The following is a 14,616-nucleotide window of genomic DNA, read 5'->3' on the forward strand; positions in this document are numbered from 1 at the left end:
ACCTCGGGTCGGATATCTTCGGCTCCGCAGCCCGACCCCGAGTCGGCTGCCCCTTGATCCAGCAATCCGACCTCGGGTCGGATATCTTCGGCTCCGCAGCCCGACCCCGAGTCGGCTGCCCCTTGATCCAGCAATCCGACCTCGGGTCGGATATCTTCGGCTCCGCAGCCCGACCCTGAGTCGGCTGCCCCTTGATCCAGCAATCCGATCTCGGGTCGGATATCTTCGGCTCCGCAGCCCGACCCCGAGTCGGCTGCCCCTTGATCCCGCAATCCGACCTCGGGTCGGATATCTTCGGCTCCGCAGTCCGACCCCGAGTCGGTTGCCCCTTGATCCAGCAATCCGACCTCGGGTCGGCAATCTCTTGACAACAACAGACTGTTCCCCTGAGGCACGCCGCGGCCCTGATGTGTAACAAGATCAATGCATGCAAACTAATTCTTTTTTTTATATATATATAATTAGATTTCAGCAACCCAATTCATAAACTATTAGCCAACTCAAATCTAACAGCTATCAGATGATTATATTAAAAATCGAATTTACTGTAAGAAACTACCGACAATTGATCAGTTCCTTTAACAAATTTTAAAGAAGGATCGTTGATGATTAGGAAATCAACACATAATTAGGGCACGTTGTTCTACTTTAAGTTTCCTGCTGTTAAGTATAAAAATTTGGGAACTTAACTGAATCCAATAACGACTTACTCAGAATTGTAGTAGAAGGATCACACGGACACGATGCTCGAGAAAAAAATCCTGGAAGAGGGAGGCAAGTCCAGGGTCCTGATTCGCTGACGGGTCGCCCTTCGTTGAGACGGATGGAGGAAACCGACAAGATCTGGAACAGAAGTCCTGGGTTAATTGAGGTAGCAGGATGTTTGGAAAAACAAAACACAATAGTCTAATCAAAGGATAAATAATCCGGACGAAGATTCGCCGGATCGGGAAGGAGTCCGGAAGAGAGAACGGGAAGCCGGATGATGAGCGCCGCCTACGCTAGAAGAAGTTGTGGAAGTCAGGGGGGACGCCGCGTCACTTAGAAGAGAAGGATTTTAAAGAAGGAAGGAGGGTGGGATCTTGGGATTGGACACCAAACTTCTTTCAGGCAATACATCAAACAGCTTCTCTTCTTTTTCCTCTCCAACATAACAAGATAAACCCCTTTTATAGGCAGAGCAACCAGTACATGATAAAGAAGAAATAAATGGCCCCGTAACCGGCTGATACATTCAAGCCAAAGTGATGGAAATTAATCGTTCCAAGGAACCGTGGAAGCTGGGAAGACTCGTGATGGAGAATACGATGTTGAAATGGATCGGGATGGCCTCTTCTTGGATGAATAACAGCAGCGTTCAAAATCCCATGGCAACCGGCTGATATTTCCTTGAAACAGGGACGTCTCATGGGCTTCAAAGAACGGCTGGAGGGCACTGGAGTCGAATGGGATGAACCTGGTTGGTATTTTGGGATGAAGAACGGATGCTTCTTGGGATTCTGCAAGGAACGGCTGGAGGAGAAGATGACCCGTCGGCGATGGAGTTGGAACGGCTGGAGGAGAAGATGACCCGTCGTCTTCTTTGGCTGGAGTTGGAAGAGAACCGGTCGTCGGCTGGGAGGAAGGCGACTCGTCGGCTGGGATCGGCTGGGAGGAGGACTTGGAGCTTCATTCGGTTGGGAAGAAACCACCTTGGAACCGGCTGGGGAGAAGACGAGTACGGCGCTTTGGAACAGGGGAGCTGAACCGGCTGGTGCTTGATGAGTGAACCGGCTGGTGTTTTGATGAGTGAACCGGCTGGAGCTTTGATGAGTGAACCGGCTGGAGCTTTGGGAGGGTTCTTTTGAATGTAGACTTTATTATGACATGGACTCAATACTACTTGGGCTGGACCGACATTGACTTGACTCAGCATTACTTGAACTGGACTTGAATTGGATTGGACCTGACACGAACTTGACTTAAATAAATAACGAGAAAAAATAAAAATAAAAACTGGACGACTCAAGAAATGTGGACTAGCAGTCAAGCCAAAGTGATGCTGGCTCATTGGTGTCCCCACCAATTCTCCCGGACTGGAGAAAATTCAACTCCGTTGAAGGAAGTTGTTTCTGGCTTTGATAGTGCTCAAGAATGTCTGGATCAATCTGCTGCAGTTCCTCTCGGGTTATCCATGTGTCATCAGACTCTGGCCGACCGTGCCAACGAACTAGGTATCTCTGGTAGCCTTTCCTCCTAGTAGAAATAATCTGCTCGTCCAGGATCCTCTCAATGCGATCGTGTTTCTTGGAAAACTTTGGCCGTGGACACTCAGGTAAGGGTTCACTCTCAAAGGAGGGATTAGGCTCAAATGGCTCACTGGGTATCGTTATTGGCTTTTTATACTTAACCAAATCAGAAATATTAAAGGTAGAACTAATGCCAAAATCTGGTGGTAAATCTACCACAAATGCATTTGATCCGACCTTCTTTAAAATTTTAAAAGGACCTGCTCCTCGTGCATGCAATTTCTTAACAGTTCCAGAAGGAAATCGTTCTGGTCTAATTCGTATCATAACATAATCACCTTCAGCTAAATCAGATGTCCGGCGGTGTGAATCTGCTAATTGTTTATAAATTTGATTGCTGATATTTAGTTTTTTTATAATATCTTTATGCAGATCCCTAATATGTTGTGCAAATGACTCAGCTGACTCAGATGTCCTGGAATGCATGGGTAATGGAATGAGATCAACAGGTTTTCTAGGGTGCTGACCGTAAACAACCTCAAATGGACTCATGCCAATGGTTCTGTTGACGGAACTATTATATGCGAATTCGGCTCGAGGTAGTAAAAGATCCCAAGTTTTCATATTTTCACCTACTAAACACCGAAGTAAATTACCCAAACTTCTATTTACAACTTCGGTTTGACCGTCAGTCTGAGGATGATATGCAGATGAAAATTTTAACTTTGTCCCCATTAGATGCCATAAAGTTTTCCAGAAATAACTGACAAACTTGACATCTCGGTCTGATACAATGGATTCGGGTAACCCATGTAGACGAACGATTTCGTTAAAATATATCCGGGCAACTTGAGAAGCATCGAAGGTTTTGGAACAGGGCAGGAAATGAGCCATTTTCGAAAATCTGTCTACAACCACAAAGATGGAGTCATGTCTCTTGGCAGTCCGTGGTAATCCTAGAATAAAATCCATACTGACATCTTTCCAGGGATATTCAGGTATTGGAAGTGGAGTGTATAATCCCGTATTCTGTCTTTGCTGTTTGGCAACAGCACAGATTCGACACTGAGCCACAATTTTGGCAACGTCGCGCTTCAAACTGGGCCAGTAGAATTGACGCTCTACGGCTTCAATAGTTTTGGCCTTCCCAAAATGACCAGACAATCCCCCAGCGTGTAATTCCCAAATTAAAAAATCTCGAACAGACGTATGCGGGACACATAATTTATTATTCAGGAAAAGGTACCCCTCTTGTAGGGAATACTTATCTATCTCTTTCGAAGTTCCTTGTTGGAGAGCAGACATGATTTTTCCAAAATCAGGACAGTTATCATATTCTTCTTTTAATTTTTCGAATCCAGTGACTTGAACACTGACTACTGACAACAGGTTTGCCTTTCGAGATAACGCGTCAGCAGCTCGATTATCTACACCGGAACGATGTTTTAATACAAAAGTGTATGATTGTAAAAATTCAACCCATTTGCCATGTCTAGGATTTAATTTCTTTTGTGAACTAAGGAATCTGAGGGCTTCATGGTCTGAATATAAAATGAATTCTTGTGGTAGTAAGTAGTGCCTCCAAAATTTAAGAGTTTGAATTATGGCATAAAATTCCTTATCGTAGGTGGAGTATTTGCGCCTGGTTTCATTTAGTTTTTCACTAAAATAGGCCACAGGGTGTTTGTCTTGACTTAGGACTCCACCAATTCCTACACCTGATACGTCACATGCGACTTCAAAGACTTTAGAAAAATCAGGAAGTCGTAACACAGGTGCACTGGTCATTAAAGTCTTTATCTCCTCAAAAGCACGGTTACTAGCCTTAGTCCACTCAAAGGCTCCTTTACGAATACAATCTGTAATTGGTGTCATGATCGTGCTGAATCCCTTAATAAATCTACGGTAAAAGGTGGCTAACCCATGAAAACTTCTTACTTCATGCACATTCTGGGGTACGGGCCAATTCTTGATTGCACTCACCTTTTCAGGATCCACAGATAGTCCATCTGGAGTCACAACAAATCCTAAGAATGTAACACGTGTAGTCATAAACTCACATTTCTTAAGGTTGATAAATAGGCTTTCGGATCTAAGCGTCTGGAAAACTTGCCGAAGATGGTCTAGATGTTCCTCCTTTGTTTTACTGTAAATGAGGATGTCATCAAAGTAGACAACAACAAATGTTCCCATGAAAGGTCGTAGTACTTGAGTCATTAGTCTCATGAAAGTGCTGGGAGCATTTGACAGACCGAACGGCATTACTAACCACTCATATAGTCCATCCTTGGTTTTAAATGCGGTCTTCCACTCGTCTCCTGGTCTGATTCTAACCTGATGGTAACCACTTTTAAGATCAATTTTAGAAAATATATTCGATCCAGAGATCATATCTAGCATGTCGTCTAGTCGGGGAATCGGAAATCGATATCGTATTGTGATCTTGTTAATTGCCCGACTATCAATACACATTCTCCAAGTTCCATCTTTTTTTGGAGTTAAAAGGGCAGGTACGGCACATGGGCTTAAACTCTCCCTAATGAATCCTTTTCTTAGGAGTTCTTCGACTTGACGTTTCAACTCGGCATGTTCAGTAGGATTGAGCCGATAGTGAGGGGCATTTGGTAGGGTCGCTCCAGGGACTAGGTCTATTGCGTGCTGTATGTTCCTCATAGGTGGTAGTTGATCAGGAAGTTCCTCTGGGGTGAGTTCCTCAAATTCTTTAAGAAGATTAGTCATTTCTTCTGGAATTGGGCTTGTTTCTTTCAGACTAACTTCTTTAACAGCTAAAACCCACACAGAAGGGCTTTCTTTGATGTCTCTTTCTAGTTCTTTTGCGTTGATCAAATGTAATCCCTTGGGTTGCTCTTCCTCTTTTGGTTTTATTGGGTTACTATCCTTTGGCTTTTTTGGTGGTGAAGGGTATAGTGTGATTTTCTTGCCTTTGTGCATGAATGAGCAAGTATTTGTTCGACCAAAAAGCGTGGCATTTTGATCGAATAACCAAGGTCGTCCTAAAATAATGCTTCCGACGTCCATAGGAAGAACGTCGCACCAAATTTCTTCCTGGTAGGATTGAAACTTAATGGGTACCTTGCAACGGTATCTAACAGGTATGGATGAAGTATCTAACCAGGCGACCTTGTAGGGACTGGGGTGGTCGACGGGTGTAAGTCCAAGCTTGGAAATTGTATCAGTGGAAACTGCGTTGATGCAACTTCCACTATCGATGATAATTTTACAGACCTTGTTCCCATTGTTTATGTAGGTATGAAAAATTGTAATTCTTCGCCAATCTTCACATTCCTTTGGTTGTGTCAGGGTACATCTTAGTACATTTATCCTAACTTCAGGTTCAGTTTCTTCAGTGAAATTTGGTTCATCGAATCCCTCGGCTAGTTCGGGATCAGCTATGTGAATTTCTTCGTCTTCTACAGTTTCCCCAGGGTGTTCCTCTTCGATCTCTCCAATATGTAGGGCACGAGAAGGGCACTGGTTTGCAAAATGTCCAATTCCATGACAGTTGAAACATCTACCCCTTGAGCTACTCTCCCTACGTCCTTCATTCAGGATGCCTTTGCCTCGGTCTTCTTTCCTGGGTGGAGGAGCAACTAATGGAGGTCTGGTGGTTGAGGTTGGATTTGGATTAGTTCTGGGGACTTGGTGTGGTTCGGGTCTAGGACCTAGTATACTTGAGTTTCTAGGTTCACTGGGTCGAGTGTTTGGCATTCTTTGGAATCTCTCATAATCCTGAGCTAATTGATATGCCTGCTCTAGACTATAGACCTCTCGCATGAAAAGCTCTCGTTGGATGTCATTTCTTAACCTGGCACGAAATCGGGAAAGGGTGACAGAGGGATCCTCATTGACATGACATCGCATGAGATACTCATCAAACTTGGCGATGTAGTCAGTGACGGATTTGTTTCCCTGGGTCAAGGTCTGCCATTGATCAAGAAGGCGTTGTTGATAGGAAGTGGGAAGGTATTTCTCCCTAAGTTTATCCTTCATTTCATCCCAGGTTCGGATGGGTTCCTGTCTCCTATGTAAAATTAGACGTTCCACATTCTGACAATAATATTTGGCTTGACCGAGAAGCCTCATTTTTGCAAATCGAATTTTTCGCTCTTCAGACATGTCGTACCATTCGAAATAATGATTCATATCTGACTCCCAGTCAAGATACTCATGAGGATCCATGCGGCCTACGAAGCTGGGTGCCTCAACCCTGACACTTCGAAGTATACGGTCATCGATGTCACGGTGATCATTAAGAGGTTGATTTATAGGATCACGACCTCTTTCATTGTGATGGGGCCTTTCTCTGGGATAGTCATCTAGTGGACGATTGTGATTTCTGTCAAAGTTTTGCCTATTCGTGGGATAGTCATTGACATGTTGGTGGTTCCGATCAAAGAGTGGGTGATCAATTCTTTCTCTTGGGTTATTGGCTTGGGAAGGACTACCCCTATCTTGGTATTCTTCTAAGGCATCGACTCGAGTACATAACCTTCCTAGCTTCTCATTAATTTCTCTAAGGATTGAGCTGATGTCAGGGTCCATCCCACGACTGGACTCAGGCTCGTCTGGTTGATAACTAGTTCCGGATCTGGTAGTCATGGAGTTTGGGTAGCTTTTCTTTGAATTTTATTTTTTTATTTTTACACAAACACCCTAATACAATAAAGCAAACACATGCATCACCCAACAATTTCTAAGGTTTTCCCTAAAAATTCTAGACAGCTCCTAACTGAGTTGAAGAGTACACTTAAGCCTCCAATCCGGTCTAATAACCTAGTCGACCAGGTAAGCTCCCAGGTAAGTGGAGGGGTCACGTTGCATGTAGCAAAGGTCCCACTTAAAACCCACTTTCCTCGAACAGAGACTGTCTCCCTTTAATCACTTAAAGGGACAAAGCTTGCCTAGACATCGACCGGGATCATAGAGCGAAATTGGTGCAACTTTCAGTGGTCTTCGTCCTATTGAGCTCGATTATCCTTAGGGGCCAACGTCTAATTAATTTTAATTAGGCTTAGGATATTTATGCACTGGGATGATTTTTGGGCTAAGGACGAGTGATGAAATCCCGACCTTATCTTGTTAATGGGTTCAGCCCTTAGATTATTTTATGCAAATGCTTATAATCAAGAAATTTTTTTATCATTTTATGTCATGTCATTAAATTGCATTTGAATAGTTGATCAAGCAAACTAGCTAAAAACTTTTAATCTTAATGTTGATGACCCAAATAAACTATACTCAGAAAAGGATGCGGAAAGATTAAAACTGGTTAGTAATTCTAAGTTCTGCACTAATGCATGAAAATGGTGCCCTAATAAACCGTGCTCTGATACCAAATTGATGTGTAACAAGATCAATGCATGCAAACTAATTCTTTTTTTTATATATATATATAATTAGATTTCAGCAACCCAATTCATAAACTATTAGCCAACTCAAATCTAACTGCTATCAGATGATTATATTAAAAATCGAATTTACTGTAAGAAACTACCGACAATTGATCAGTTCCTTTAACAAATTTTAAAGAAGGATCGTTGATGATTAGGAAATCAACACATAATTAGGGCACGTTGTTCTACTTTAAGTTTCCTGCTGTTAAGTATAAAAATTTGGGAACTTAACTGAATCCAATAACGACTTACTCAGAATTGTAGTAGAAGGATCACACGGACACGATGCTCGAGAAAAAAATCCTGGAAGAGGGAGGCAAGTCCAGGGTCCTGATTCGCTGACGGGTCGCCCTTCGTTGAGACGGATGGAGGAAACCGACAAGATCTGGAACAGAAGTCCTGGGTTAATTGAGGTAGCAGGATGTTTGGAAAAACAAAACACAATAGTCTAATCAAAGGATAAATAATCCGGACGAAGATTCGCCGGATCGGGAAGGAGTCCGGAAGAGAGAACGGGAAGCCGGATGATGAGCGCCGCCTACGCTAGAAGAAGCTGTGGAAGTCAGGGGGGACGCCGCGTCACTTAGAAGAGAAGGATTTTAAAGAAGGAAGGAGGGTGGGATCTTGGGATTGGACACCAAACTTCTTTCAGGCAATACATCAAACAGCTTCTCTTCTTTTTCCTCTCCAACATAACAAGATAAACCCCTTTTATAGGCAGAGCAACCAGTACATGATAAAGAAGAAATAAATGGCCCCGTAACCGGCTGATACATTCAAGCCAAAGTGATGGAAATTAATCGCTCCAAGGAACCGTGGAAGCTGGGAAGACTCGTGATGGAGAATACGATGTTGAAATGGATCGGGATGGCCTCTTCTTGGATGAATAACAGCAGCGTTCAAAATCCCATGGCAACCGGCTGATATTTCCTTGAAACAGGGACGTCTCATGGGCTTCAAAGAACGGCTGGAGGGCACTGGAGTCGAATGGGATGAACCTGGTTGGTATTTTGGGATGAAGAACGGATGCTTCTTGGGATTCTGCAAGGAACGGCTGGAGGAGAAGATGACCCGTCGGCGATGGAGTTGGAACGGCTGGAGGAGAAGATGACCCGTCGTCTTCTTTGGCTAGAGTTGGAAGAGAACCGATCGTCGGCTGGGAGGAAGGCGACTCGTCGGCTGGGATCGGCTGGGAGGAGGACTTGGAGCTTCATTCGGTTGGGAAGAAACCACCTTGGAACCGGCTGGGGAGAAGACGAGTACGGCGCTTTGGAACAGGGGAGCTGAACCGGCTGGTGCTTGATGAGTGAACCGGCTGGTGTTTTGATGAGTGAACCGGCTGGAGCTTTGATGAGTGAACCGGCTGGAGCTTTGGGAGGGTTCTTTTGAATGTAGACTTTATTATGACATGGACTCAATACTACTTGGGCTGGACCGACATTGACTTGACTCAGCATTACTTGAACTGGACTTGAATTGGATTGGACCTGACACGAACTTGACTTAAATAAATAACGAGAAAAAATAAAAATAAAAACTGGACGACTCAAGAAATGTGGACTAGCAGTCAAGCCAAAGTGATGCTGGCTCATTGGTGTCCCCACCAGGCCCCCTGCTCCACTACTCACTGCAACGGCCGAATCCGGCGCTGCCCCACGATCCCCTGTAACAGCCGTACAAAGTGGAGCTCCACTACGCCCTGCCATGGCCGTACCCAGCGCTGCCCCACGACGCCCTGTAACGGCCACGTCAGTGGCAACCCCATCGTGCCACACGATGACCAATCCCCAGAAAAACCCCCCAGCCTGATATATATGGGGCTGGGGGGGGAAGGGGGAGGGTAAGAAAGATTTTCCAGAGTATCATCTTACCTGCTACCTCTCCTTCTCCTTCTCCTTCGATCTCCCCTGACTTGATCGTCGGAGGGCCCCCACTACCCAGGTGGTGGTGCGAGGCTTGCTTGCAGGTTTCTCGGCGGAGGGCGGAGCGCAACCAAAGCAATTCAAAGGGAACCCCGTTCACACCGCTGTGCCAATCGTTCTCGGTTTGGACCCCCAGCAACAGTTGGCGCTAGAAGGAGGGCCGGATCTCAGAGCGATCGTAATGGCACGGCGAGGTGGTCGTGGAGCTTCCAATGCTTCCGGTCGCGGGGCCTCTCGCGCCTCTGGCCGGGAGGCCGCTGCATCTCCAACACACTCTCAGCAACACTCCACCGCCCCACCGCCCATTCAGACGGTCGAAGCCGCCCAGTTCGACCAGCTAGCCCAGCAGGTTCGCACCCTCGCGGAGGCGGTGCAGAATCTGCAGGGTGCGATGTCCCGGGCGCCGCAGCGGGCTCAGGAGCCGCTGCTGCCTGAGCGTTCGCCTGTCCTCCTCAACCCGCGCTCCTTCCTCTCCCATGGGGAGGAGCGCCGGCGCGAGGAGGATTCTCGAGCACGCTCCATTCTGCCGGGACCTTCCCACCGGAGCTGCGCGGGGTACAAGAGGCGGAATCGGGCGCGTTCCCAGACCCCCCAGTCCTCGAGGAACCCGCGCTCCAGTCGGTCCCCCTCTCGCCGCTCCTTGTCTCCCACCCACCGGTCGCGCTCCCTGGACCGGCGGGTGGACGATCTCCACCGACAACTCCAGGTCCTGAAGGGCCATTCCAAAGATCCCTTCGCCGACTTAGAGATCTCCCCCCAGCCGGCGCTCGCCTCGAGGATCCTGCGGACCCCGAATCCGCCGGGGTTCAAAATGCCGGCGATCGAGCCCTATGACGGGGCGGCGGACCCGTGGGATCACGTCGAGAGTTTCAGGACCCTTATGCTCCTCCACGGAGCATCAGATCCCCTTCTCTGCAAGGCTTTCCCGGCAACCCTCCGTGGCCCGGCGAGGGCATGGTTCGCCGGGCTGGAGGCTGACTCAATCCGGTCCTTCGACCAGTTCACTCGCCTCTTCATCACTCATTTCGCCGTCAGTAGCCGACGGCGACTGGTCTCCGACTCCCTCTTTGATGTCCGGCAAAACGAGGGAGAAAGCCTGCGGGATTATCTTACCCGCTTCAACAGGGCTACGCTGGAGGTCCGGAACCTGAGTCAGGAGGTAGCTCTTTCAGCCCTGAAGCGTGGCTTCCGGAAGGGCAGACTCACCTTCTCCCTGGACAAACGCCTGCCGCGGAGCTTCCCAGAGCTGTTGTCCCGGGCGAACCAGTATGCGGACGCCGAGGAGGCGGCCGCCCACCGGAGCAAGGAGGCCGCCGAGATCCCTCAAAAGCTTGGGAAGAAAAGGCGGAAAGAGGCACGCCAGAGGAGGAGCCCGACGCCTCAGCGTCGGCGCAGAAGCCCGTCGCCGGCGAAGAACCACGGCGCCCCACGCCCTCGTTCTCCGCCCCGACGTTTTCACCGGTACACCCCTCTCCTGACTCCCCGGGCCCAGATCCTTATGGAGATCAAGGGGCGGGAGGACCTCCCGGCCCCGAGACAGATGCGGAGGATCCCTGGGAAGAGGCCCTCCCGGGCGTACTGTGAGTACCACCGAGACCACGGCCACGACACGGAGGACTGCTTCCAGCTTCGGGACGAGATCGAGGCTCTCATCCGCCGGGGGCGTCTCGGTCGATATGTGAGCGACCGACGTCCCCCCGCAGACCCGCGTCCGGCCGACCCGGCCCCTCCGGAGCCTCGGGAGCAGAATCGACCCGTTGCGGGCGTGATCCACACTATCACTGGGGGCTGCCCCCGGCCCGTGAGGAACGCAGGGGGCTCGACGGAAGCGTCAGGGGCGGCCGTCGCAAAGAGGCAGAGGGTCGGCAATGTAATCACCTTTTGTGATGAGGATGTAAAGGGGGTTCAGACCCCCCACGATGACGCCATGGTGATCTCCCTCACTATAGCAAAGTATGATGTAAGGCGTGTTCTTGTGGATAGTGGAAGCTCAGCTGATATCTTGTTTTACGAGGCCTTCCAAAAGATGGGCTTGTCCAGACAATTGTTGCACAAAATATCCACCCCCCTCATAGGATTCACCGGTGACGCTGTCCCGGCGGAAGGTGTCGTTGAGCTGCCTGTGACTGCGGGCGTCGCACCCGCAGAAGCCACGGTGCGACTCGGGTTCTTGGTCGTCCGTGTTCCCTCGGCCTACAACGCTATCCTCGGACGACCCGGACTGAACGCCCTTCGCGCGGTGGTCTCTACGTACCACTTGCTCATGCGGTTCCCCACGGCGGTCGGGATCGGGGAGGTCCGAGGCGACCAACCGACCGCACGGCAATGTTTCCTAGCGACCCTCAAAGGGAAGAAGCCCGCAGAAGCCCTAAGCGTCGAGTCCCTTGATGCCAGAGACGAGGTGGCCTTGCGGCAGGGGGAGCCGGCCGAGGGTGTGGTCGAAGTTCCCCTCGAGGAAGGCCGCCGGGACCGGGTGGTCCGGGTCGGCGCCAATCTCGACCCGGGAGCTCGGGCCCGGTTGGTGGAATTCCTCCGAGCCAATGCCGATGTATTTGCCTGGTCGGCGGCCGATGTACCTGGGATCGACCCGGAGGTCATTTCTCACGCCCTCAACGTCGACCCGACCCACCGGCCAGTGAAGCAGAAGAAGAGACACTGTGCCCCGGATCGGATCCGGGTGGTCGACCAGGAGGTAGACAAACTCTTGGAGGCAGGATTCATAAGGGAGGTGAGTTACCCCGAGTGGCTGGCAAATGTTGTACTTGTCCGGAAGGCGAGCGGGAAGTGGAGGATGTGCGTCGACTATACCGACCTGAACAAGGCGTGCCCTAAGGATAGCTTCCCGCTTCCGCGGATAGACCAACTGGTCGACGCGACTTCCGGATATCAGCTGCTGTCTTTCATGGACGCCTTCTCCGGTTACAACCAGATAATGATGGCCCCACAGGACGAGGAGAAAACTGCCTTTATAACGGACCGGGGGCTGTACTGCTACAAGGTAATGCCCTTCGGTCTGAAGAACGCTGGCGCCACTTACCAGCGCCTTGTCAACAAAATCTTCAAAGAGCAAATCGGCCGGAACATGGAGGTGTACGTGGACGATATGCTGGTGAAGAGCCGCCAGGCAGACCAGCACATCGTGGATCTGGAGGAAACTTTCACCACCTTACGGAAGTTTCGCATGAAGCTGAACCCAGCGAAGTGCGCCTTTGGCGCTTCGGCCGGAAGGTTCCTTGGTTTCATTGTCAACCAGCGGGGTATCGAAGCCAACCCGGACAAAATCAAGGCCATCCAAGGTATGTCCCCTCCGACCAAAGTAAAGGAAGTTCAGGAGCTCGCTGGAAGGGTCGCCGCGCTCGGACGATTTGTGGCAAAATCGGCCGAACGCTGTCAACCATTCTTCAAGGTGTTAAAACGCCCAAAAGACTTCCTCTGGACGGCCGAATGTCAAGCAGCATTCGACCAGCTCAAGGAATACCTGGCGTCTCCTCCCCTACTGTCCAAGCCGCAAGAAGGGGAGATGCTCTACCTCTATCTGGCGGTCTCCCCAACCGCGGTCAGTGTGGTGCTGGTTCGGGAAGAGGCAAAGCTCCAGAAGCCTGTGTACTACATCAGCCGGGTCCTACGGGACGCCGAGACGCGGTATACGAAGGCTGAAAAGATCGCCTTCGCGCTGCTGACCGCGACCAGGAGGCTCCGCCCCTATTTCCAGGCCCATTCTGTCACCCTCTTAACTGATCAACCGTTACGACAGATCCTCAGCAACCCCGAGAATGCGGGACGGCTGGTGAAGTGGGCAGTAGAACTCGGTGAGTTCGACATCCGCTACCAGCCTCGACCCGCCATCAAGGCCCAGGTGCTCGCGGACTTCCTCGCTGAATGCACGGTGCAGGAGGCGGAACCTAGACCGCCGGAAACGCCCAGCCTCGACCTCCCGACCTGGACGCTTCACATCGATGGGTCGTCGAACCCCGAGGGTGGAGGGGCCGGGCTGGTCCTTACCTGTCCTGATGGAGTGATAGCCGAGTATGCCTTGAGGTTTGGATTTCCAGTTACCAACAACGAGGCGGAATACGAGGCCCTAGTCACGGGACTCAAACTCACCGGGGAGCTCGGCATCCGGCGTTTGAAGGTCTTCACCGACTCCCAGCTGGTGGTCGGGCAGGTCCGTGGGGAGTTCGAGGCCCGGAGCCCGACCATGCAGAACTACGTCCGGAAGGTGCAAGCACTCATTCCCGACCTCGGCAGTGTCGACATCCAGCAGGTCCCCAGAAGCGAAAATGCCAGGGCCGACAGGTTGTCCCGCTTGGTGGGCGCAGAGGCGCACAACTTGTCGAGGGCAATCTACCTGGAGACCCTGGATGCCCCGAGCATCGGCGAGGCTGGAGCGGTGATGGCGATTGATCCGGAGCCGTCTTGGATGGACCCGCTCGTCGCCTACCTCGCCGAAGGGATCCTCCCTGAAGACGAAGATCAAGCTCGGCGACTTGTCAGGAAGTCCGCCCACTACGTACTCTATGAAGGGAGGCTGTATCGGACCTCGTTTACCGCCCCCCTCTTAAGGTGCCTCCGCCCCTCGGAGGCGGCCTACGTCCTCGGCGAAGTCCATGAGGGCGTCTGCGGATCGCACTCGGGGGCTAGGTCCTTGGCGCACAAGATCATGAGGCAAGGCTATTATTGGCCTACCTTGTTGGAGGACTCAAAGGATCACGTACGGAAATGCGACGCCTGCCAGCGCCACGCCAACGTCCAGAGAGTCCCTTCTGTCTCCTTGGCACCAATCACCGCACCCTGGCCCTTCGCACAGTGGGGAATGGATATCCTCGGACCATTCCCCGTCGCTTCCGCCCAGCGGAAATTCTTGATTGTTGCAATCGACTACTTCACCAAGTGGGTGGAGGCAGAGCCGCTGGCCACTATCACGGAGGCGCAAGTCCGGAAGTTCGTGAAGAAAAACATCATTGTCCGATTTGGGGTACCCCGGGTCCTCATCTCGGATAATGGTCGACAGTTCGACAACAAGCATTTCCGTGACTTCTGCGAGGAATTCGG

General features: G+C 50.4%; 1 protein-coding gene across 1 annotated transcript; it reads right to left on the reverse strand.

Moving 5' to 3' along the window:
* Window positions 1–2,962: 2,962 nt before the first annotated feature.
* Window positions 2,963–6,791, reverse strand: LOC149753348 (uncharacterized). The gene is made up of 2 exons (XM_089923725.1): window positions 4,212–6,791; window positions 2,963–3,136 (listed from the first exon to the last, which is right to left on the reverse strand). The coding sequence occupies exons 1-2, from the start codon at window positions 6,789–6,791 to the stop codon at window positions 2,963–2,965; spliced, it is 2,754 nt and encodes a 917-aa protein (XP_089779851.1).
* Between the last annotated feature and the right edge of the window lie 7,825 nt (window positions 6,792–14,616).

This window comes from Phoenix dactylifera, chromosome 6, assembly GCF_051530095.1.
Source record: "Phoenix dactylifera cultivar Ajwa chromosome 6, Ajwa_hap1_PhDact_Kaust_v1.1, whole genome shotgun sequence".
Taxonomy (NCBI): Eukaryota; Viridiplantae; Streptophyta; class Magnoliopsida; order Arecales; family Arecaceae; genus Phoenix; species Phoenix dactylifera.

Bases quoted from the DNA above. Each gene is read 5' to 3' on its own strand.
- LOC149753348 (XM_089923725.1), bottom strand. From the start codon at position 6,791: ATGGACCCTGACATCAGCTCAATCCTTAGAGAAATTAATGAGAAGCTA. The intron at 3,137-4,211 runs GTGAGTGCAATC...TTGTGGTTGTAG, and splicing joins TATCTGTGGATCCTGAAAAG to ACAGATTTTCGAAAATGGCT.